We start from the raw sequence: 24,484 nt of genomic DNA, 5'->3' as shown, positions 1-24,484 counted from the left end.
ATCCAAAAGACCTGTCAGTCACCATGGCTTCATTCCATAAAAAAGCATCAAGGATCATTCTGCAGGATGGAAAGAGGAAGCTCTCCTCTGGAGAGGCTCTCAGCACTGACCCTGGGAGGCAGTGGTTCCTCAGCCCTCCTTTCCACCCGAAGGGAGAAACGTGACCTCTCCTTTTGCCTGACTCAGTGTCAGTGCTCAGGAAGGGGCCCACGTGAGTACAAATTCCTTTGACTGTTCAGACCCTATGGATGGAGCCGTGGGGCTAAGAATATACTGCAGCATAGGGCTCTCTTTTTCTTCAGGGGAAAGACTGGTTTTCATACAGCACCTTTTTATCTGTAAGGGGGGAGAGAGTTAAGTATTTATTTACTTATTTCCTTTATTCTGACCAGAGCTGAAACCTTGATTTTTGCAGTGTGCTTCCTTTCTCCGGCTGAATCGTTTGTATGCATTTCACTGACAGCGTATTTGAAAGCCCCACTTTCCTCCAGGGGGTTTACAGCCAAACTGATGCAAACTCTTTCTTCTCAGGTGCCTCACGATCATCTGTCATCCAATGCAAGCCAGGAGGCAACTGCCCCAGCAGACACAGAGGCATGACTAGGCAGCTCTCCCCTCTATCTGTTGCTGAAGATTCTGCTGCTCCCATTCTTGAGCTGCAGAATCGAAGTCCTTCGGGAATCTGTCGGCACAGCAGAGTCGAGAGGCAGAGCAGATCAGGTAGGCATAACAGCCACATTCCTGGCGTCACAGCATGCCTGCAAAAGGCCTCTTTCGTCTGTCTTTTGAAAGATGGTGCAGAATCCGAGCATGTTGACGTTGGTTTACGGTGCTGTGAACAGCAAAGACGCATGAAAGTCCTTCCTGTACCTGTGTGCAAACTGGGGTTAGACGGGAAGGAAGCAAGGATGGGAGGAAAAGGCCTGGGCCTGAGTAGGTACATGTAATGTGTTAGATATCTGAGAAATTGTAAGGCCAGTAGGCACAGAACATCTTGACAAAATAATTAACATAAGCACACAAGTTAGTTTTTACAAAGTGGTTATGTTTCCTCAGCTTCAGCCTGGCCAGAGACCAGGACCCTTAAGAGCCGTGTTCCTTCTCAAAGACATTGACAAAATCTCAGCTCAGACCATGAACAGTGTGGTGAAGAAGAAGGGAAGGAGCAACAGGTGGAAAGATATCTAGGGAAGACCATCGCAGTTCAGATCATCGATCAGCTGCACCTCAGGGCTTCCATCAGGAATGTGTCACCCACTTCACTGCAGGAGTTTAGATCAAATGCACCTGTAGGTAGGGTGAACACACTGACTTCTTCACCATGATGTCCATCCATCACCAGCTGGGATGGGATGGGCGCAGTTGCAGTATCCAGCCACAGGCCTTTGAGTCTTTTGAGGAGGAGAGAGATGTTAAACGACTGAAGTAATTTAACTGTCCAAGTTCTTTGGAAGACTGTGTAGATACTGTGAGCAAAAAGGGGAGGAAGAACAGGCTGGATCTCCCTTGCGCACTGGAATTGTGGGAGATGAACCTTCCTCTTGTCACTTCACCACCGATGGCAGCAAGAGTCAGCCGTTTTCTTCTTGTGCTGGAAAATGGAGGGATCTCGTACCCCAGGAGTACTCTTTTGATGGAAAACCTCAGAAAAAATATTGGAGGTGATTATTGCTGCAAAGACTGGATGATACAGCATCTTGCAGTAAAGATCATATCTAAAATACCAGAAACCTGATCTGTTCTCATTTTTGCAGCTGTTAGGCTGAAATAACTGTGTGCATGTTAGCACTAGGGTACACCCAAAATCAGAATCAGTCTTCTCTAAGAAAGGACTTCAGGTCACTTGAGAAGAGAGTAGTGCCTTGTCGTCATACTCTTCGAAACATTTATTTCACATTTATTAATTTCCCTTTTATCCTGATCTTCCCTTTCTCATCAGTGTGGTCTAAGCAGGACTGACCTGACAGGTAGGTAAACAAATATAAAGGGTATTATTTTCTAGGATGTAGTTGCCAAATAGTCAAGAGTTCAGAAGAAAAGCTGTAGGTTTTGGTTTTCCACATCTCATTCTTCTGAAAAATGAAAGCAAAAGGCTTTTCTGTTACCATCTTGTCACAGAGACATCACAAGCAAGAATTGTGTTATAGACAGGACTGTGCAGGGGTGCTACTGCTAGCTGCCTTTCAACACAGTTTGCCATTGACCAGTGTCATCTCTGTGTGTCACCTGCAGTGTCATCTGCATTCTTTCCCTGTCATTTCATCCTTGTTGAGTTCTGAGATTGCTTCTGTGCTCTTGACAGGGTGAGTCTGTTGGTTTATTTCAGACTGAACTAAATGCACACACAAAGGATTTCTACTACCTTGCTAATTGTAAAATGCTATCCACCAAGCACTTTGGCTGATCAATTTGTTTTCTCCTCATTAGCATATAATTTTGTATCTGAACACAAGTGCTACTTTCTAGCTTACTCGAGCCCCAGCTTCATGACTTGGAAGTCCTTAAACCTATTTAGTATGAATTGTGTGCCTGCTTGCCATGTGTCTTTGAGTTCAAGCCCTGTCATTATTCTTAAAGGTATTTCTTACCTTGTCCTTTTGATTATTTGGCCAAGATTTAGGTGGCATAGCCCAAGGATTTGGAAAGCAGCTGTCAAGCTACTATGGCACTTTGGCCGGGGATCCATCTTAATTTCGCTTAGATAAATGTAAATATCTAGTCTAGGGAGAGCTAAGCACCTGCAGTGGGCTTAGATATATATGAGAATGAAATCAGCTACCTTCTCACCATGCATGTCCATTATCATTAAATATGAAGGAGCCGTAGACAACATGTTTAGTCTGAATACACAATTACTTACTAACTACATTACGTGGGATGAGTCCTGCCCATTAAGCACTTCCAAGAACTCCCCACTGTATACTTAATCGGGCTAAAACTTAACAAAAGTCTTCTAAGTCCAAGGCAGGACTTGCAACAAGTGTTTATTTCTGTGCCTTTCCCTAACATTCAAACCTGGGACTGTGAAGTCCAAGTCAAACGCTAGTGGTAGTGTCATGCATAGTAACGGCAATTACATAGTTATTTGGTAATTGAAAAATAGAAAGCATGGATAAAGGTGCTTTAGTCTTCTGTTATCTTATGATTATTTTAACTGTTAGCTGAAGAAGGGCTAATTGCATGGTAGTTTTGCTTAGCAGGAAAACCTGCAATTGGATGTTACGTAATTAAGCCATCTAACTTGCAAATAAATGGTAATTTACCTTTTAATAGAAGATGTCAGTCATTATTAGTATCATAAAAATATCTATTTTTCTCTCAGCAGCCAAAGAGAATGCTAAAATAATGCTTGCTTTTTCAGGCCTGTGTCTGATTATCCTCTGGATGTTTTTAATAAACCTGTAATTTTATTTAAATTCTTGATTCACCACTAAACAATGGAGCCACTGAATACTGACTATTTTTAGGAACAAAACACATCATACAATCATAAAAAGCTCCATATATTGGTTAGGAAAACTCTTGATTGCAAATGCGCTCCCTGCTACGATGAATTGTGGTTCTTTAGATGCAATGTCAGTCTAACGTAATAACTTGGAACCTTGGTTTGACATTTTGTTACGGCTGTAGCAGAAAGAGTAATATAAAAAGAAAGTAAACCTGAGTCTGAACGGGTACCTTTTTCACATTTAAGTTGAACAGTGTATGCTCTCACTGCAGTGGATCATCTATAGCTCCTCTTGACATCAACAATTTGTATTGTTTCTTACATACATCACATCATGTGTTGACACGACTGATAATTGATAGTAATAGTTAAGAATAGCTGCAGGTCATGATTTTTAGAAGGAACTCCTGTTTCTTCTATCAAACTGATGTAATATGGTCTAATGAAGTAAATGGTTGGGGCTGAATGAGGCAAATTTTGGAGCTGCCACCTGAGCTTATGGGGCAACAGTGTCAGTGCTCCTCAGTTTCCAGCACAGTTCAGTCTGTTGTTTTCAGCTGGGATCTGTGAAATCAAGATAGGTTTAATGGGTTACACCTCTGGAAGATGTGTCTGGAAGAGCAAGTCACTAGTCAGGAAGATTATATTCTCTTCTGCTAGGAAATCTCCAGCAATCTGCTAATAAATCTCAAAAGTACTGTACTAAGATGGGAAATGACAGCTTTCTGATTCCTCCTTGTTTATGTGTAGAGGTTTATTCTAGGCATGCCAATCTTCAGTTTCGTCCAGTTACCTTTTTTAACTTCAAAAATGTAAGTACACTAACTTGACTGAAAAGAGCCTTTCTCTGCTTGGGTATATAAAACCACCAAACTGTTTCTTTTTCCCCTCCCAGCTTGCAAATAAAAAAGTGATTGTTGAGTTAAAATCTTGACTAATAAGAACTTCTTCCTGGCTCAGACAGCTTTTACGTTGTACACATGCACAGTAATTGACTTTATAATGTCATTGGTTCCAAGGGATGTAGCTCTATTCTAGAGGTTTGGCTGACAGAAGGCAAAAAGGGCTGATAAAGGGAACAGTGGCAACAGCTTAACTGTAACTTTTTTACCTCAGGCATCAGTACTGTGATTTTTTTCCTATCCCCTTGAAGTGACAGAGAAAGTATTACTGAAGTATTTCTGTGCAGGATTTCAGTGTTTGTGGGACATAGAGGAATTATAGGGAGAAGGCAAGGGATGGTTTGTGTCTGGATCAGAAGGGGAGACTTTGCCAAGAATTGTTTTGAATGCATTCATTATGTGTGCAACTCTTCTCTTTTTCTACTTTTTTTTTTTTTTTTCCAGGAGAGGAAGGAACACAAATGCACACAGAGAGCAGCAGCCAAGAAGCTGAAGGACAGACACGATGCCAGTCTTGCACATCCACATTTCTCAAGCTTATCTGGAGATTTCTGATCATTTTGTCCGTCTCTTCCTCCTGGGTTGGGACCACGCAGTTTGTCAAAATCACGTATGAGACCTTTGACTGTCCTTTTTTCATGACTTGGTTCTCAACAAACTGGAACATTATGGCTTTTCCCATTTATTATTCTGGGCACCTTGCAACTGCGCAGGAAAAGCAGTCTCCAATCAAAAAATTCAGGTGGGCTTTATTGTGGCGATATCCCTTTAAACAACCTGATTTCTGTGGACTGAGGTCACTGCTCTTCTCCATTTGACCCTTGGTGTGAGAAGGCAGAATAAAGGCCATGCTGCAGAAAATCTCATTCATAAATAGCTTACAGAAGGCTAACAGATGAGTGATATATGCTTGAAAAAATGGGTAATTGATTGTTAGAGTGTTTTTTTCCCTGAGTTAATAGGTCAGTAATTTGCTTATAATCTTGCTATATTATCTAATACCTTGATATTTTGTGTTCTTGTCTGGGTCAGACTGTTAATTAATCTGTTCAGGCCCATTTATGATAGACCAGTAGTATGAAGTGGATCCACAGTGATTCATAGTTGGGAAGAAATGCTCAAAGCTGAGGAGATGGTTCTCATGTGGAAAACCATAGCTTGCTCTCTATGCTCAGCAAGTATAGCAGGATGAAAACTGCCCTTGCTTCCCACTGGATCACAGCATGGAGGAAGAGCATCCTAGCAGCCTTCTCTGCTCTCTTTTGTGTGGGGCAGGAATTGGAGCAGGTGGTGGACTCTTGGTTTTCCTCCTCCTGTAGCTCCGAGGGGGGTAAGTTGGCATTGCTGAGTGGCTGTCATCCTCAGGGACTGATGTGAAGGCTTTGTTCCATTTTCTGTCAGGCTCCATGTGGAACCACCTCTTCCTCTGAATTGTGAGAGCCAGGGGAAGACATCCCTCTAACTCCAGTCTTTTCTTACACCACATGGCTGCGTGTTATAATTGAACTCTCAACCTCAAGTGTAAAGGAGCCCACAGTACTAACTGTAACATTAGTCTGCAGAGGTAGAAATTTATAAATCCCTCTTCAGTAGCTACTGTGAAATCATAGAAATACAAGGTTAGAGGGGGACCCAAAGAGATCACCTGATCCAGCCACCAGTGCTGCAGCAGGACCAAGCTGGCTTAGCTTCACTCTAGCCAGTTCTTAAGCAAGCTGCATCTAAAGTGTGCTCAGGGCTTGGAAGTACCACCACACTCTGGGACAATTCATTCCTCAGTTCCTCCCCCACTTCCATTATTCTACTGATGGGACAGTGATGTAGAAGCGGCTTTAAAAGATGGATCTAAATTCAGCTTGTGAAGAGGTAACACACCTTGCCCATGAAGGGAAGAAATTCACAGCATAATTTTGAGCTGGGACCCAATTCTGTTACTCCAGTGCAGACTTGCTTTGAAAACAATCTTACTGACTTCAGCAGAATTGTTCTGCAAGGTATTAACCAGCGTGTGGCCCGTACCTTGTTCCCGTTGACAGAGGATTCAGCACAGTTGTCATTGAGCACACAGGGAATTCAATTTGTGACTGTCAAGCTGGAGCATAGCAGGGCCATATTCTTCCCTTGGCTGCTTTCTGGGATGTAATTTGGCCCTAAATAATCATCTCTGTCAAATCAGCGTGACTGAAATTGAACAGTTGCACTTAATTAACTGCTTCTCTGAAAACCCTAGTGCTTTGTACATTAATGATGCCTTCATTCAGATTGTTGCCGGAGTGTTTGTGAGAACATTAACAGTGTCAGCTTGGCTTCTGGGCATGGGGTAAAGTAATAACAAATGCACAACAGGTAAGGAAGAAGGTGAGAATAAATATCCCTGCGGGTGGATCCTCTGCCGTTCGCTGGTTGCTTATATATCCATCAGAGCAAAATTCTGGGCATTTGTGGCAATACATAATACAAGTATGCTTAAATAATTGATGCATTTCCCAGGCTGTTAGGAGTTCAGATTTTAAAGTTCAGGACACATGCTTACATGCCCAGAGGAAGTTCTGCACACACGGAGATGTGAAGTAGGTTTGTGAACGTGTGGAAACAGCAGACAGGTGTTAGAGCTGATGGGCATCTTCCCAGAGTATTTCCTATTCTAGGTACGTCATGAACTCACATCCCAAGGAGGAGGTAACTGCTGGCCGATACTGACTTTATCATAGGGACCAACTGCTTGGTCTGCGCAGTGTTATGACTTGGCAAGTCACTCTTCCAGTTTGGGTATGGGAATGAACATCTCTTCAGGATGAGCCCTTGATTTTCCCATGACTTAAAGAGTTGAAAAGCATCATTTGTAGTTTTTAAATTCAGAGATTTATAGACAGATTTAGTTCAGAAGGGATCTTCGGAGGTCATTTATCCCAGCCTCCTACTCCAGAACAGGGTTATTTTCAAAGCTAGGTCAATTGTTTGTGTAACTGTGTGGTTTCTTGATATTGTTCCTGTTACAAGGCTTTTTATTACACTTTGTAAGATTTCTTGTTGCTTCATTTGCTGATCTTATTTCTGTGAGCTAGCTAATTCTTGTTAATAAATCCCATTCTGCAGCGATTCCAGGCCTGTCTCAGAGTCCAGGGGTGATTTGTCTTTGTGTTTCGGGAGGATGTAGTTACTCACTAGGAGCTTTAAAGACATACGGCTTTTTGTCCAGCAGATATTCCCAGTGGATCAGGACAAACAGTGTCTGTGATATCTTGGCAGAGATCAGTGATCATGCGAGTGACTTGCAAAGTGCTGCCCGAGGCTGGCAAAGCTGAATAGGGCCACTGTTACTTTTATAAATCCCACTCAGAAGGGTGGAATTCTCAATCTTTAGCTTTAGACTGGCTTTCTGAAAGGTTTGTAAACTTTGAGATTGTAAATTGTGTATTTCTTACCTTTTGCATTTTACCTTGGAGATTAAATTTTGTGGTCTTAGAAGCTAATTCATGGTTATTACCACCCTGCAGCATTTCAGTAAAGTATCTTGGTTGTCTTGGGGCAGAAGACACAGCTCTTGGTATCCCCTCAGTATTGTAGATAAAAGGTATGTCTTACATAAAGAGCTTGAAACGCTTTGCATTAGTGGTGGATAAAATGATCTGAAGCTTAGTAAGCTCAGGAATAGGAAATCTAACCCTGCCGGTTCTCCCACAGCAGAAGATACTCCACAGACTGGACACAGGATCCTAATAGAGTTATGATTTGGAATAGGTGAATGGTATTTTCAATGTTAATAAATTTTGCCTTGCCATCTGCCATCTTGGCTGCTCAAGGGCAAATACTGTGGCAAATTCTGCCAGAATAGATCCACAATGCAACAGCTGAGGCTAGCCCTACCCGGCGCTATGCAACCTTGAGGCACTGGCTAGGAAGGGTGTTGGTAGATGCAGGTTTAATAAATATGAACATGTTGGGAAGAGTTAGTTTTCTAGCAAGAGCAATAACAAGATGTGAACATCGCTTGGAGTAAAGACAGGCATAAGTAAGTAGCTGGCATTTGCTGTCATCTGCAAGCTTGTCACCTACAAATATCTCCAACTATGTTGCAGCAGTAGCTCAGTCCAGCTTTCTCAGCCGCTTACAGAATCGCGCTGCAAATCTAGATCTTCACTGCAAAGTGCTTTTCAGAGGAGAGATGAGGATCTCTATTGCTTGAAGATGCTCAACCCTGTATGGCTTAACAGTAGGGAGGAAGACCATCAGCACAAAACCAGGGCAGCTTCTCTTGGACCATTCCTGTTGGGAGACAGCATTCCTGCAGTGCTGCCCCCAGAGCCAGACACTGCTTTTGTGAGAGGTTTACACACAATTCCCTTGCCTTTGCTCCAGCTCTTGCGTCGACAAATACAGCTGGCCAGGCTCTTTCATAATGTTCAGACTTGGTCAGTCCTGGAAAACAGTTCACCAGTTCCACCATTACTCTGTTTGGTGTCTGTCTCCTGAAATGGAGCTGAAGATATTTTATCACAGCAAATGCCATCATTTAGATAGAAGGACCAAATGACATAGTAACAACTTGCGCTCACAGAAGGTCCTGTGGTGCTTCTTGCTACCGTCATGGCATTGGTGTCCGTGCCAAGTTTTAATCCAGGTGATGTAATTACATTTGCCATATTCACGTTACCTCAGCTAGCATCTGTTAGCTCTGTTTTTTTTCTTTAAGCTGTTTTAAAACCAGCTGCTGCATTACAGTCCAGAGTCTGCTGTGCGTCAGGGGTGAATAAACTCATTCTTCTGCAGAGGCTGGCATTAGAATAACTAAGAGGCAATGCAAGCTATTTAGTGGGTGCCAGAGGCAAAGCTACATGACTGCCTGAGGTGCTGTAATTCCTGAGAGCATGGCACACTGCCCAGAGCTGATGGCTACCTGCAAATAAAAAGAGCTATTTATGTTAGAGGGCAGGTTTTAAATAGACTTCTTGTGCATTTGGAAATAGTTTGTGTCATAGTTTCAGGGTCAGCTGCCCTTAGACATCTCTGTCTTTAAGTCAACAGCCTACACATTATTATCTGTATGGGGAGGGATCCATGGAGCCCTCTCTCCTGAGCCCAGAGTTTAATCACTGTCATATCTGATGATTCCTGCAAGTTTAATTTTAGTTGCACGCCAAAGAGGCTGAGTTAACCACTGAGCATCCAGCCCTCACAAAGCCCAAGGCAATCTACTGTAGCCTTGACTGGGAAGATAAAGTATTCTCCCTATCTCCTCATTCACTGAGCATTATTCATGGAGTTCTCCTAGGCATGGAGGTAAATTCATCAAGTCTCTGTCTCACTCGGCATGACCCTGTTACGAGTCTTTGCTGTATTTTTTTAATTGAGAAGGGAGGAACCGCTGGCCTCTGGTTGCATGGTCATTGTACACTGCTGTGTGTGATGGAGGCTCTTCCATCTGCTTAAGCAGCTTGGGGCCTGTGAAACATTTCCAGATTTCTTCTCCTACCTGTGAACCTCCCACTGCATCCAGGAACTCAGAGATAAGTGACGTCTGCAGGGTTGCCACAGCTGCCTCTCCCAAATAGTCAACCAGCCCACAGAGTCCAACCCAGAATGACGGCTGCATCACTGAGTCTTCCTCCTTCCAAAGGCTCATAGTCAGGGGACTTTGGACTCCATCCTCCTCACTCTGCTCTGAGTTTGTCTGTGTGCAGACATGCCAGGGATCTGCAGGACAACAAAACCTGACCCATTCTGGCATCTTCCTCGTCCTTTTTGGCTTTGGAAGCCCTCCCCATGAATGGAGGAGCAGAAACAGTGGGCTTATTCCCAGCATCTCCCTGGCAGTGGGGTCCCACGATGGATGACTGGGGTATAATTTCCCATGGCATATTTGTAGAAGAGCTTTTCCTGCTGCCTGGCAGACTCCACTGGAATGATGTACTTGGATGGCTTGGCTGTTGCCTTTGTACGCTGTCAGCGTAGCCCTGGGGCACTTAACTGTGCCCTGCATTACTGTAAGCAGCCCACGCACCTTTCTTGTTTTAACATAGCACAAGCTTGTTTCCTCTAAGACAGATCCTGACAGCTTCTGAGACAGGTTGGATTTACAACTGTGTAACAATCCAATCATGCATCAGAACTGATGGCAGAGTTCCTGCTGGGTTGGAGAGAGCAGGCTCCATACAGGTCTGTAGTTCATGTTACAGATCTGTTCTTGCCAGGAGATGGGGCGTCCTGGTTCTGACGTCATGTAATGGTGACACAGCCATGGCATGTCCAGGTCAGAGGCCACCTGTCTTGAAGTGAGATGTAGTTGAGCTCAGAATCACCCTCTGCATCCACCCAAGTCTCAAGGGGAGAAAAACATCCTTTAAACATAAGCTGCTCTATCTGCATTCAGCGAGCATTCAAGTCTGTGAGTCCATCCTCACACAAGGAAACTCATCTTTAGCTCCTGTTGAAATCAGCGATACAAAAGCCTACAGTCAAACTTAAGCATTAACTCATTTGCTTCATTGAGTTTGCTTTGCATCTCAGATAAATGATACTCACCACTAGCTGTTCTGTTTCAAGGTGTAGTGTTTCTGTTCTGATCTTTGGAGGACAAGCTGGCTTCTGAGAACACTGAGCTCAACTGGAGTGAGGGAGATAATTAGCAGATCCGCCTGCCTGAGTGTTGACTTGTTGGACACCCTGGCACAGAGTTTGAGAAAGGAGTTTATTATTCCCCAAAATGACTGCTTTGTAACGCCAGGTCGTTGTAGTGGCAGTATGAAATGAGTGGTTATTAAGTAGAGTCACAGAATCATTTAGGTTAAGACATAGCCAATCTCAAGTATTGCGAAGATGTTATTATTCTACTTTCCTCAAAATGAGAGCGATGGTTTCCAATCTTAATAGTAAAAAACTGCAATATTTTTAACAGCAGAATTCCCCAGAATTACTAAAAATGGTTTAGGAGTCCTGAAAACAAATCTGTCCTTAAAGGCAAAGCCAAATCAAGATAATTATTACACTGGCGCCACCACCCCCAAAATAACAAGTGTTTTTGACTTCACGTTGCATTGCAATCTTTGAAGTTACTAATTAGTTCTACATAATTAATGTTTTAGCAATCTTCCAAACACAGCCATAAACAGCTGTGAATACTTTGGGGCCCTGAGGCCTCGTGGCATTTAGATTAGTCCCTTAATGTCGCTTCCTAAGGATGTGTTGCAGATTAACGGTACCGTGGTTTGCTCTGTTGGTGTTTCAGTTGTATGAAGCATTCACTTGTGGGCCCTCTCATGTTTTAAATAGACATGTCGGACAGCCTGCCACGTCAAGAAATGAAGCGTACTGGGAGTATCTTGAGGAATACCTTTAACCAAGAATGAAGACAGTGGAGTTGCTAAAAAAACATCCTTCCCAATTTGGGAAAGGTAGAGGTGTTTCAGGAGGGGTGCAGTGATGTGGCTTTAATCAAGCTGCGTGCTTGAGTAGTTGGTCTCCCCTTAGCCTGTGCAGGGACCACTTTGCACAGCAGTGCTGTCCCCGAAAGCAGTGTCTTCTGAGCTGACCCTTCCCTTTCGTGAAACCCTAAGAAGTGAACAGCTCACTTCAGTTGTATGTGACACAGCGCCTGGGAATCTGGAGATTTTGCTTGCAATTTAAACCACAAGGAAATGTCTAAACAAACACAACTTTTCACTGCATAATAAAATAAAGCTGTTAAATACCATCCCTTCCCTTTCTCACACTCTCGTTTGACTGGCTCGGTCCCACTGGCTGGTGGCTGACTTTCCCACCATAGTGATGTGTCTGGCAGTATTTTTCACTGTCTTTAGGCAATTCTTAAAGCTTTCTTGGCCATATGTGAGAATATATTTCAATAAGAATAAAAACAGGTTTTGGAGCAAAGCAAGAAAAAATTGTCAAGCTACAGAAATCTTTCAAGAGAAGAAATTGCGGTTATAATCCCTCAGTTCATGGCCTCGAAGGCAGAGTCTGAGAACTGTCAGTGCATTACAGATTAACCTTCATTTCTGTGTGCGAGTCCCTGGGATTATTGTTGCGTAGGAGTGTGATTATTCCAGGTAAGTTACTTCTTTTCTATTTGTGAAATTGCTGTTTTAGGAAGATTGTACGTTATTTTGTCTGTGTGATTTAAACAATTGATTCTTATGGGTGCATGGAGGAGTTAGGAAAAGCACTTAATTGAATGTGATAAAAGTCTAATGAATGTTGTGTTGGAGTACGCGCTAAGGAAAATCCTAGCTGAGTTTTAAACTCTCTTCTTTTCTTAGGGAATGCAGTCGGATTTTTGGTGAAGATGGTCTGACGCTGAAACTCTTTCTTAAAAGGACTGCTCCCTTTTCTATTCTGTGGACTTTAACTAACTACCTGTATTTACTGGCTTTAAAGAAGCTGACAGCCACAGACGTCTCTGCCCTATTCTGTTGTAACAAAGCTTTTGTCTTCTTGCTTTCTTGGATTGTGCTGAAAGACAGGTTCATGGGAGCAAGGGTAATGACATGCCTGATTTTCAATTCTCTCTTCTTTTCATAATTGCCTTTAAATCCACAAGCTGTTGTGCTGCCATAGTACTGCCACATTATGGGGTGGGTGTGTATGTACATACATACACACCATGAAACCATTTCTCATTTAATTTTATGATGCAAACCTAAGCCTGAATATCAGTTAGAGATCTCAGACTCCAGAGATAATTTGATGTGGGAATTTCAAGAAGCTATTACAGCTAAGTGTAATTTGATAAATTAGAATAGGAGGACTTTCAGTTCATATAAATCTACTCTGTCTTGGGTTACAGTGCTGAAGTACAGTCAGTTAATGTTATTTTAAACTTAGTGATGAATGCTTAGGTTCTAACCAAAGCAATTTTATTCCTTGTTTGGGTAGATAGCTGTTTTCAACATGCAGTGTATTTTTCTTGTGCCACCCTGTTACTTTTTACACACACACACATACGTGTGCTAAATTTGGTTTAAAAGGAACAGCAGCTGTTTTGCATGAAGGTGTATTTTGTGCTGAAGCGTTACAGGACTCACTGGCAAGTAATATGGACCTTGGAAAAAGAGAAAAAAGAACTCAAGCGAAATGATGTGCGTCTGGAACTAGGGGAAAGCAAGTGTGTTTCTTGTAATTTTACATACACCAATCTCCTAATATGCAGTAATTTAAACTGTTCACTTTATACCTTAGCTAAGGAGTAGCTAGGCTTTCTGCCATTTCTGCTGATGCGGATTCCCCCATTGAGGTGGCTCAAGGCCCAGTGGTTGTGTTGGGTACCATCCTGATGGAACTATCAAGAGCCTTGAACTTCATTAGGGAGTGGCTGGGGGCAGGTGTGATGCCAGCAATTGGATTTGACTGTCCTGATCCATCACGCTTTCCATGGAACTCATCTGAGTGAGTTTGTTTTTTAAAAAAATGAGCACAGCAGCTTTTTTATTTATTAATAGCGTCATAGAAGAGTTCAGGAATGAAAGGAAAAGGCATCCTTGTTTTACAGGCATCTGTCTGATCTAGCTCTTGGAGCTGCCACCAGCACACTGAACAGAGTGCTGTGCTTGGGGTTTGGGAATGGAAGAGGAAATTGTTTAAAGTAAACCAGTTCTTCTAATTTCCTGGTGCGACAGGGCTGGCTGGGAAGTTAGTAATGACATGGGGCCTGAGCACCTCAAGACACATGTGCTGTCACACGACTAAGCTCTTGGGTAGCCATCGGCTAGGAGGGTTTTGTTGGATGGGCTCAGTGGAGGGTCTGTCCAGGCTAGGCAATGTTGAGGAGGTGTACCCGTGTTTCACAGACCTCAGCCACATGCCCTTGAAGGTAAGGACACAGATGTTTTGACTTGCAGCGCTAAAGGCAGACACCTGTGTCTCTATTTCATATACAACTTAAAATACAGAAGCACCAGGTGAATGTGACCTACCCTCAGCCTGCTGATGACTTAAAGAATAAGCAGGGTCTGAAATCCTCAGTTCTCTACAGAAATTAACAGGAACGGTAGGTTCTCTGCCCCTCGATTATCAGGTTCCAGCTGAAAAAATAGGAAATTTTGTACGCTTTAAGCTAATTTTTGTCTCAAAGCAACATCTTTCTGAAGAGCAGGCATAGCTCTTGCATTTTCCTAACCTACTCCCTTAAAGAAACCTAGATGAAAAACACTAAAGCTATTTTCAGTTATTATTTTTCACTAACTAAAAAAAAGGTTACTATAAATATGCATTAATATTAATGCTGTAAACACCATGAGGTTTGCATAAGAAAAACCTGGCAGAAAAAGTGAGCAGCAAATTCTGCACGTAAAAGAAACTGTTTTGCTGCTAACTGGCAGATTCTGGATGCACATTGCTGGGAAGGTAATTAACAGCATTTTCCACCAGCCCTCCTGCCAGAATAACACTTAATGATGTTAATGACCATGCAGGAGAGTGTTTGAGAACTGAAATACAACAAAGCAGCACGGACCCAGCCCTTCTTTTGTGCTTTGAATGCCTCTACTGCTTTCACCCCCCAGCCTCTCAGAGAGCAAGTGTAATTACGATATTTAGACAGTAAGGAGACAAAAAGAAATAAGGGCTTAATCATATACTGTGAGCCAGTGTTTTTGGAAAAGTACTCAGCACCCAGGAGCACGGCCAGTTTTTCAAAGGAGCTCAGCTTCAGAGCCATTGGGCATGTCTGTGGTGCATCGGAGGTGGGGATGCAGCCAGCACCTGTATATCCAAGACAGCTTTCATCTGCTTGGGCTTGAGAACCAGCAGTCATCAAGGCTCAGTGGCTCTGCAGCGGATTCCCAGCATCACCAGCTCCCTGTGTTGCTGCAGGCAGCCTGTGAGCTGCCCGCAGAGCCCATGCGTGTGTGGGACCGGTGCATGGGAGCCACATGGCCAGCTGCCTGAGGGCTCTGGGGTCCCCTGGCTGCCTGCCCATGCACTGCTCCTGCACACCCTGAAATGCAGCTGCCAGCCAGGCTGCAGGGCTGCATTTTCAGACGGGCTGTCTAAAGACAAACCTGTCTTGATGGCCACCTTATGGTATGGCATATTCTTGCCCATGGAAGAGTTGGCTAGCTGCAGAAGGACTGCTGGGGGCTGCACACAAGGGTTCAGCTGCCCTGGCTGTATTTGAGCGACCCAGAGTGTGTGTTCTGCAGTGAGAGCCACGTGCCGTCAGCGGCAATGCTGTAGTGTGGGAAGAAGCTTTCACCCAACCCAAGAGAGAAGAACACTAGCTGGAGAAAGAGTATTCAGATGAGAAGGACGTATATGGCTGTATAGCTCTTTACCTATAGGAGCAGTGCAGGTAGACCTTGGGTACCTTGAAGTACCTACTGCCCAGCACAAGGAAACGGCACAATCCCTGCCTGCACCGTAATCATTTTCGCTTGAACACATCTAGTGTCTCCCAGCTTAATAATGTATCCATGTTACACTGAGGCTTCTGGAAGTCCAGACAGCTTTGGCTCAGAGCAAGCACAAATGTTTTAAAAAAGTGGCATATTTGGGTAGTTTTGTTGGCTTGTGTTGCTTAGATTTAGCCATGTGCTTGAATGCTTGCATGTTTGAGCCCTTGGTTGTGTTTCATCTGGGAAGTTGAATTAATACTTACTAGGTAGGTATGGAGCGGTTTGGGGACACTTTTTCCCCCAAGAAAAGGTTGACTAGCATGGAGGGAGGTTTCTTTACTATAGCAACTCATCTTCTGCTGTGCTCCACATGGGAAAAAAATGTTCCTGGGTAAAATGATGGTTGGCCTTGCTCTCTTCGGGGTGGGGTGGGGGGAGAAAAAAAGGTGGCAGGCTAATTTTATTCCTTACCAAGGAGGCTCCTACCCTATTACATTAATTAAAAGCCTTGTTTAAGAAGCTGTCAGCTACAACGAGTTTTGCTTTGCTGTGACCTTGCTGCTTCTTGTCAGCTTACAGAAGCCTGCAGGATGTGCTCTCAAGTTTCTAAAGAAAACGCATGACAATCGCTAGGCAGAGGTTAACTGTGCTAATGCAGTGGTATATAATTTGCAGGAAGAGCCTTGAATGTGAAACTTAAATAATGTTCTTGCTGTTTTCTAGTGTCAGATTTATCTAACGTCTCATGAGATGGTGCTCCATGTGTGCCTATCATTTTAGTTGTTTCAGGGAAAAAAAGTGCTTGGCTTTCTGAATAATTGGATTAATTTAGGAAACTGGCTCTAAATTTGGTGTAGTCAGACTGGGAAGATGTTTTTCCGGATAGGAAGAACCTATTGGGGATGGTGGACCTACTCATTTTCACTAATACAAGGAAAGGACTCACTTGCTGGTTCTGAGCGATGTGTGCATGAAGAGTTAAATCTCAATCCTTTCCCTTAGAAGGAGGGGATAAATACATTGGACTTTTCTGTTTTGCCTTGTGGGAGACGTTGCTTGAAATATTTCAGCTGAAACATTCCAGCTGACAGCTGAAATGCTGCACGTGAATCTGTGTGCAAGGCAAGATGCGTAGTGCAGCCTGAGATGAAGCCTGGCTTCATCTTTGCAATGTAGCAGGGCAAAGGGGGGCTTCTGGAAACTCACAGGAGGGGCCATGCTGATGGCTGAGAGGTCCTGGGTTTAATTCTCTGTTGCTTCAAAGCTGGGACTTTTGTGGTAGTTGTGTCTTGGCATAAGCTGTAAGGAGAACAGCAGTATTGCACAATTATGTTACTAACAACCTGCTCACTAAACCGAAGGTAGGAGAGAGAAGTTCTGTAGGAACTGTGCCTGCCTAATGGGACCGAAACATTCTTTTAAGAGAATTTAACTTTGTTTTACTCATAGGTCCTTGGGTAGGTGTAAGGTCAGGGATCAAAATAAGCCTTGCTGCATCTCGGGTGATGGTATGTGTGTCCTGTGCCAGATGTGCCCTGAGTTTCAGCAGGGTGAGCAGCCCGGGGTGATGTCTTCCAGCACCCCAGCTCCTTTAAGGACTGAAGGCCACATTCCTGTTTAGGCACTGGAAAATGCAGCATTCTCCCCTGCCCTCCTCAGCAGCTTGCTGGTGAGAGCTCTAAGTCCAGAGACGGCAGTCTTGGATCAGTGTCCCTCCTCCAGGTGAAGGGACTCGAGCCCTCCTCCAGTATGGCCTGACTGCTGGGATGTGTTATTCTGGGAAGGGAAGGAGGGAAGCCATCTGGTGCCCTCTTACTAAAGTCCTTCCAGATCTCATCGAATCAGCACATTACACCTGGAGACTGCGAGTACATACGTGACTCCAGTCCTTGTCAATAAGTTTTCAAGTGCCATTTCATAGTGAATTTGGAGGTATCAATGGTATCTTTGGGTTTAGGTGACAGCTAGGCAGCTTTGTTGAACTGTATGTTGGAGCTTGGGTGTTTCAAATAGAAGTGAGGTGGGATATAGACATGCACTGTGGTTTGTGACTGCCTTGGACACTGCGGTGCCAATGAGAGGGGAGTGCCTGTGTGCCTCAGTTACTGGTTAAATAGGGCTAATGGTGAGAGGGAAAACACTTCAAGTTGCAACCAGGAGATCAGTTCCCCAGTGAAGGTGTTGGCCTAGGTGGGATTTAGGAGCACTAACATTTTGACCTGTAGTCTGAGAGATTGGCTTTACCCTGGGAGTTGATTCCTGGTTCCCTGTTGTCTCCCATGTATAGTCACCTTTTCCTGGGTCAGGCATGTGTCCCCATCCTGTGTGTCCCTTGAAATGGTTTTGCTCTCCTCACTGGCTCTGTTGAAATTCTTGTGTGGGATTTTTGTGCTTATAGCCTCAGTCTAGCTCACATCTGCTTCGTATGAGCAGTAGTGGGTTTTCTGGGGCTGTCAGTAAAGCTGTGTGAGATCTGAAAGTGGGGCTTTTCTGCAAAAGGACACGTGGTTTGATCAATATGACTTTAAAGTGGGTCATGTGAAGCGTGAGAAGCTTGTCTAGTAGTAAATGAAGCTTCCTGGAAAACCTCATTAAACAAGTGTCCGTCTCACGTTGGTGTTGGCTCAGGAGTTGTACCAGAGCCGCAGGAGCAAGAAGGCAAAATGCCCTGCCTGGCTCAGCAGTGGAGTTTGGGAGCCAGTCAGTGTGGCCGTGATTGCAGAGGTTAGTGCTGTCGAGGTGAACTGCATTGTATGAACGGGGGGGCCTGCCTTGCCTAACCGCTGGGGAGTTGTGTGATTTAATGGCTATCTGGGAAGAGAAAACAGGGTCTGAACCTTAAATGTTGCTGCTGATTCTGTAACAGCCAGCTTTGGGTAACTGCATTTGTGCGTCTTCTGCTCTACACCCGGGTCTAGTACATGAACTGCCTTTTTATAATGATAAAATGTTTAACGCAATACTGATTTTTAAAAAATCTCTGGAAAACCCCCTATCTTTGAGAAATAGGGCTGTGATTTTCTACAGGTTCAAGGAAGCACATTTTCCACTGCAGTCCGTGGAAGCTAGGCATTCAGTGTCTTTGAAATTCAGATTCTGTACTTACCTGCTGAGGGCAATTAGGAAGAGGGAGGTTTTCAAAGAATAAAATATGTTAGAATCCCTACCACTTCCTTGAGGTCCCTGGAGTCAAGACCCAGGATTTCAGATACGGAGTTATTATTTCTGTTATTTTTCTTTGAAGCTCCTTAGAACCGCTACCTGGGCTTTCAAATGAGGTCAAAAACCTAAGCACAAAAGTAAAGGCTTCGTAAAGAAATTTGGTCATGTCTGTCCAAGAAAGCTGGCAGTGCTGTTAGGAAGTACCATGCACAGCTGGAGCAGACTTGGAAAAGCTGCCAGTGGTACATTGGTATTCAGCAATACAGGGGTCATTCTCCTGGACTGATGTCTGGGAAGGTTGGCCTTCTAAATGTTTGCATTTCAAGTCAAATTGGTGGCGTTGCTAAATATTTCTTACGTTTTATAGTAGAGCATAATGTCTTAAAACGTCTTGATCTTGGAGTCGTATCTCCAACGTGGATATTCAGTTTATAAAATACTCAGTGATGGATGCTCTCTCAGTAGGTCCCAGGAGAATTTGCAATGCTTTAGATCCATATCGCTAGCAGTGCATACACTTTCATTATGTTTTACATCTCTCCCAGCCGTACATAATTTTCCCTATTTAAGGGAAAGCAAGAAAGCCTCAAGTCAGAGAAAGGAGCTAGTGATACTCATTAAAACCCCATGCAGTGATAATCTCTTTCTGTGTAATGGAATTGCACTGAGCGTTACATTGCTTTGCTTTGTCTGTGCAGATAGTTGCAGCAATAATGGCAATCACAGGAATCGTAATGATGGCATATGCAGATGGTTTCCAGGGTGATTCAATTATCGGGGTAGCATATGCTGTTGGATCAGCCTCTACATCTGCATTGTATAAGGTAGGTCATAACTGTTTATTAGTATTCTTATATTCTGTAACATGGTGGTTAAAAATGCATGAGTACAAGGTGAATCACTGTAAAAAAAATGTTTTGTTTTATTCATCCCTCCTGCATCATTCATACTGTGACCAGGCAATGTCACGATGTCAGGAAATCTACTATGAGGGTAATTAGTTGTTAGCTGCCAAATAGTCAGAATGACTTTGCTTTATGAGCCTTTAATGAGATCTCCATTACTATGCTGCAAGGAGTTTAGGATCATGTTTTAATCATTTCCTGCCACCGCAGTTTATTGACACTATTTCGAAGGGACTTGCCACGTGCAGCAGGGAGGAGAGCCTGAATGTAGTGCTGCCTTCCCTGAGCGGGGATGCACGGCTCATCCCTGCTCTGCACTGCAGCTCTCTTGCATATTCTGCGCTCGTGCTGGGCTTGGAGCCCCTGTGTGTGCCTGGTGCAGGCAATGCATTAAAGACACATAGGGCTTTGCCCCCTGCTTGAAAGTAGTGGCTGCTCTTGAAGGGGAGGGGCAAAGAAAGCAGGGACCTGTCTGGGTTAGAAATAGGCTGGGCTAAATGTGTATGTATTGTCAGCCTGGGGAGGGCGAAGTGTGTGTAAAGAGGAGCAGAAGTTTGGAGTTGGTTGTAGTGGGATAAGGAGCTGCCTGCCTGCTTTAAACTTTGCTTGTCTCGCTTATAAATTTGTTGTGACCGAGTCACTCAAAATGCATGAATTTAGGCCCATGTAGGACAAATTCTCCATGAGGCTTGTGCTGCCTGTGAATTTGAAGCGAGTCCCTCCAGGCTAGGCTTTCCTCTCACGGGCAGGTTCATGCTGTGGAAGTCACCAGGGTCCTCTCACAAATTCTGACAGTGCCAAGCAGGGCAAAAATCCTGTAACTTTGTTGCATGAGTGGTGTTGTCCTTGGGTTCTTAGTTACATTGGCTCCTTGTTTTAAGCTTTGTTATAAGACTCAACCGTCCCCACAGTAATAGCATGGCATCCCCCTCTGCTAAAATGCAGGAAAGGGCAAAAATTGGACCAAAGATCCCCTTGCAAAACTCATCTGTCGGAAAGAGCCGAGTAGTGCCATGCTGTGCTGGTCAGGGCTGTCCTGTGTCCCACTGTCCTCAGGGGAGTGGAGACTGTGCAGGAGAACGTTGCATCCCATGACAGGCATGAAGTCTAAAACCCTTCTCTCTCCTCTCCTTTGCAGGTTTTGTTCAAAATGTTTCTTGGAAGTGCAAACTTTGGGGAAGCAGCTCATTTTGTTTCTACCTTGGGCTTCTTCAATTTAATTTTCATCTCTGTTACCCCTATCATACTGTATTTTACAAAAGTGGAGTACTGGTCCCCCTTCTCTGCCGTGCCATGGGGTTACCTGTGTGGAGTAGCCGGCCTCTGGTTAGGTATGTGATAAAAAATCTACTCATTTTCCTAGCTTCTTCTCCATCCCCCCCACCCCTCACCCCCAGTACAAAATTAGCCTCAGGTACAATTTTCCCCCACCCCCTTAAGCAGCAGAGCTCTCACTGATCAAATCTGATCCCTGTGCAAACAGGTACTCCTTGAGAAGTTTTATTAATACTTTTCATAAGAAGCCATAATACTATTACTAATAGCAGAAAATAAACATGAAGCAGTCGTACTAATTGTCCGCTTTTCATCTTTACCTTCCTACTGTAGTTTCATTGATACTCCCCTGTCTCGGTCTCACAGCTTAATTGCTGGAGGTCTGATTTCAAAAGGCTGCATGTACTCAGTGGGTTCCTGGCACGCTCTGTGGGGGGGGTGCGCACTGGCACAGGGACCCACAGCGCTGGGGCACCTTCCTGTGGGTGCTGCAGGGCTCTGGGCAGAACTCGCACAGCTTTTGCGTTGGCTGCAAAGGCTGGTGGCGTTTCACTGCCTGTGCTCTTCACCTCCCCTCTGCCCTGCCACAGCGCTCCCTCTTTCAGAGCCACAATTGCTATCTAGCCAAGCAATCTGTTGGATTCAGCCCAGGGGTATTTTGATTTCTAGGTGTAACAACATCCTTTCCTGTAGTAAAGTCTCTATTATTTTGTAATTGAAGATGTTTTTGTCTCCACTACAAGTATATTAAATGGAAACAAAGAGGATGTCATTGCCCAGCACATAGCCCATCTGCACAGCCATCCTGAGACATGGTTGAGCTGACAGCAGAGGTGCTGTGAGCACCTTGAAACCACTTTAAGCAGAATTGCAGCTGCTCTGCAAGGCCCTAAGGGTCAAAATATAGGCAGATCACTGGGTGATGAATTATCCCTAAGTGTATAATCCCATCCCTGCAGGAACAGCCTTGCAGAGCAGACAGACTTGCTCCTTATACGTAGGGAACTTACCAGCAGGACCAGGTGGTGGGTGATCAGGGGAACCTGGGGTCCTGTCACAAGCACACAGCACCAGCCCCTGGCTGCAAGAGCCCCCTGGGGAACGGTATGAAGGGGAAGTTTTTGCGGTTTGCTTTTGATCCCTCGAGGAAATTCAAGCTGCCTGGGAATGCTGTCATGTAAAATAATACCAAATCATAAAGGTGTTGAACATTTGTACTTCTGTCAGCTTTCATTTTGCCTTCAGCGTGGCAGCAAGACCATGGTCTCACTCCAGTCTGCTTAGTTCACAGGTAACTTCATCAGCTAATTGTATTGAGCGTCCTTTAGATTATGAGCTCCTGCTGATAACACCTTTGGTGTATGGTCCCGCTAGAGGGGTGGCAGCCTTTCGCCTGTGAAATGTCCTATTAAGACAAAACCAACACAGTCTCTGGTGAGAGAGGAAGCTGGGAATCACCATCCTTCTGGCAGGAGGAGAAATGATGACTTACGGCAGCAAAACTAGGTTGTTGGTATCTGATTAAAGCGTGCAAAAACCTTTGAAATACGAGCGTCATGAGCTCAGCATTAGAGTTTGTGAAAGGATGTACAGCCCTCCCTCTTCCCCCATGCAGAGCTTCTACTTCTATATAAAAAAAACAGAAATCAGTCACTTTGTGACAACTACATCATTGTGGTGTGCATACTGAGCATATATCATACTTGTAGGGTCAAGGTAGAGGAAAAAGAAAAAGTCTCACTAGTGTTTTTCCCCATAATCATGTATTATTTTCTCTGTTTTTCCCTAGCCTTCAATATTCTGGTTAACGTTGGCGTTGTGCTTACATACCCCATTCTGATCTCCATCGGCACAGTGCTCAGCGTCCCTGGAAATGCAGGTACAAGTACCGTGGTCATTGGTGGGAAAATAAGCACACAGGCATGCAGACAGCAGGAGCAGTGTATTGTCTGAATAGTCAAAAGCTGTTGTCACGTATTTCAAAAGCAGATCAATCTCCTTTGGCTTCCATAGATGCATCTGGTGATGGTGGGTGTTTCAGTTGGTGAAAGCCTTTGATATTTGTCTTGCCTCCTTTCTCTGGGAGCAATGGAATGTGTCCATACCATGCAGAGGAGAGGGCAGGCTGATCCCCAACCAGCCGCTCAAAGCTGCTGGTTGCTGCTGAAACACACCAGTGTCGGTGTGCTGCTGTGGTTCAGCACCTGCGCTGGTGACTTGCCACACAGCAGCAAGGAAGTTTTCTCCAGAGTCTTACCTTGCTGAATAACCTCTGCTCTTCCAGTCTCCTCCTCCACTCTCTTAGCCTCGCCACTCCAGATATTTGAGCATATTTTCAAAGAAACACCTTTTTTTAGGGGAATGCAGGTCAGAGCTGTGAAACAGTCATTACCTGTAAGAAACTGCTGAAGGGCTCAGATGCGCTGTTGTTGCTGGTTGTGGAGTTCGGAGGCTGGGCCTGGAGGCACTGATTCCAGCTTTCTGACCTGCATGCTGCTGTCTCCCCATCAGTGGTCTGTGCAGCCCAAGGAAATGTTATGCTGATGCAACGTGCAGTTGGATAGGAGTTACCATAACGTACCTTCCCTCAGAGGAGAAAAGGAAACCTTGAGGCTTTAGACCAGCCTTACAGGGCTTCCTCAGAGCCTGCATGAAGGTGGTGAGGCATGGAGGAGACTTGGCGCTTTGAGTACTACACTGTCAGGGGTCACAGCTGTTCTCTAAACTAAAGGAGCTGGTCACTTACAGGATTGAGAGCAACGTGGCCGGTATCACAGCCAGAGTGCGACATGCAGGTTACAGAGATGTGCCAGGCTGGTCTGATGCTGTAGTTCATCCTGCTGCAGTTTTGATGACATTGCTGTTCCTTCTTCACAGCTGTGGATCTGTTGAAGCACAAAATGATCTTCAGCGTAGTGAGATTGGGAGCCACCATCATCATTTGCATTGGGTTTCTGCTCATGCTGCTCCCTGAGGAATGGGATGAAATAACCCTGAGGTTCATCAACAGCTTGAAAGAGAAGAAAAGTGAGGATCATGCCGACGACATCACAGACTCCAGCATACACACGAGAAGCAGAAGCAGAGCTAATGGGACAGTGTCTATACCACTAGCTTAGGGCTGGTGGACTTTTAACTGCACGCGGATGTATATTCTGTGAATATAGCTTAAATTTCCTCACTATCTGTATGCTTAGAAATGACATTTACTCTGGAATGGAGATGAACTGTAACATAAGAGAAGTACATCTATAATAAATGTTTACATTTATACACTTATCAAGGAACGGCTGTACATAACTACAATAAAATGTTTTGTAATAAAAAACACGTAAGCTTTTGTCTTACTGAACGGGTGGGTTTATAATAGGGATCAAGTCTACATCATTTATCTCCTTTTGCTGGCAAAAGTAGAGCCCATTCTCAAGGATACAAATCCCGGATATTTCCAGCTGAATCTCAAAA

At 44.3% G+C, this 24,484-nt stretch overlaps 1 protein-coding gene across 2 annotated transcripts; it reads left to right on the top strand.

Moving 5' to 3' along the window:
- Positions 1-537: 537 nt before the first annotated feature.
- Positions 538-24,484, top strand: SLC35F4 (solute carrier family 35 member F4). 2 transcript variants are annotated; one of them, XM_027785726.2, is made up of 6 exons: positions 538-720; positions 4,795-5,092; positions 12,606-12,825; positions 19,538-19,663; positions 20,883-21,075; positions 22,809-23,890. In XM_027785726.2, exons 1-6 carry the CDS (start codon positions 597-599, stop codon positions 22,970-22,972), a joined length of 1,125 nt encoding a protein of 374 aa, XP_027641527.2. In that variant the 5' UTR covers positions 538-596; the 3' UTR covers positions 22,973-23,890. The 2 variants fall into 2 exon arrangements, with proteins under 2 accessions (XP_027641527.2, XP_055655753.1); XM_055799778.1 differs by lacking the exons at positions 538-720; positions 4,795-5,092 and adding an exon at positions 23,897-24,484 and having other exon boundaries at positions 10,711-12,825; positions 22,809-22,898.

This window comes from Falco peregrinus, chromosome 1, assembly GCF_023634155.1.
Source record: "Falco peregrinus isolate bFalPer1 chromosome 1, bFalPer1.pri, whole genome shotgun sequence".
NCBI lineage: Eukaryota > Metazoa > Chordata > Aves > Falconiformes > Falconidae > Falco > Falco peregrinus.
This window is presented reverse-complemented; position numbering and strand designations above follow the sequence as displayed.

What these genes read in the sequence shown, in the direction of transcription:
- SLC35F4 (XM_027785726.2), top strand. Translation starts at nt 597, where the DNA reads ATGACTAGGCAGCTCTCCCCTCTATCTGTTGCTGAAGATTCTGCTGCT. An exon ending in CGAGAGGCAGAGCAGATCAG is followed by an intron (nt 721 to 4,794) that starts GTAGGCATAACA and finishes TTTTTTTTCCAG; the next exon opens with GAGAGGAAGGAACACAAATG. An exon ending in CTACATCTGCATTGTATAAG is followed by an intron (nt 19,664 to 20,882) that starts GTAGGTCATAAC and finishes TCTCCTTTGCAG; the next exon opens with GTTTTGTTCAAAATGTTTCT.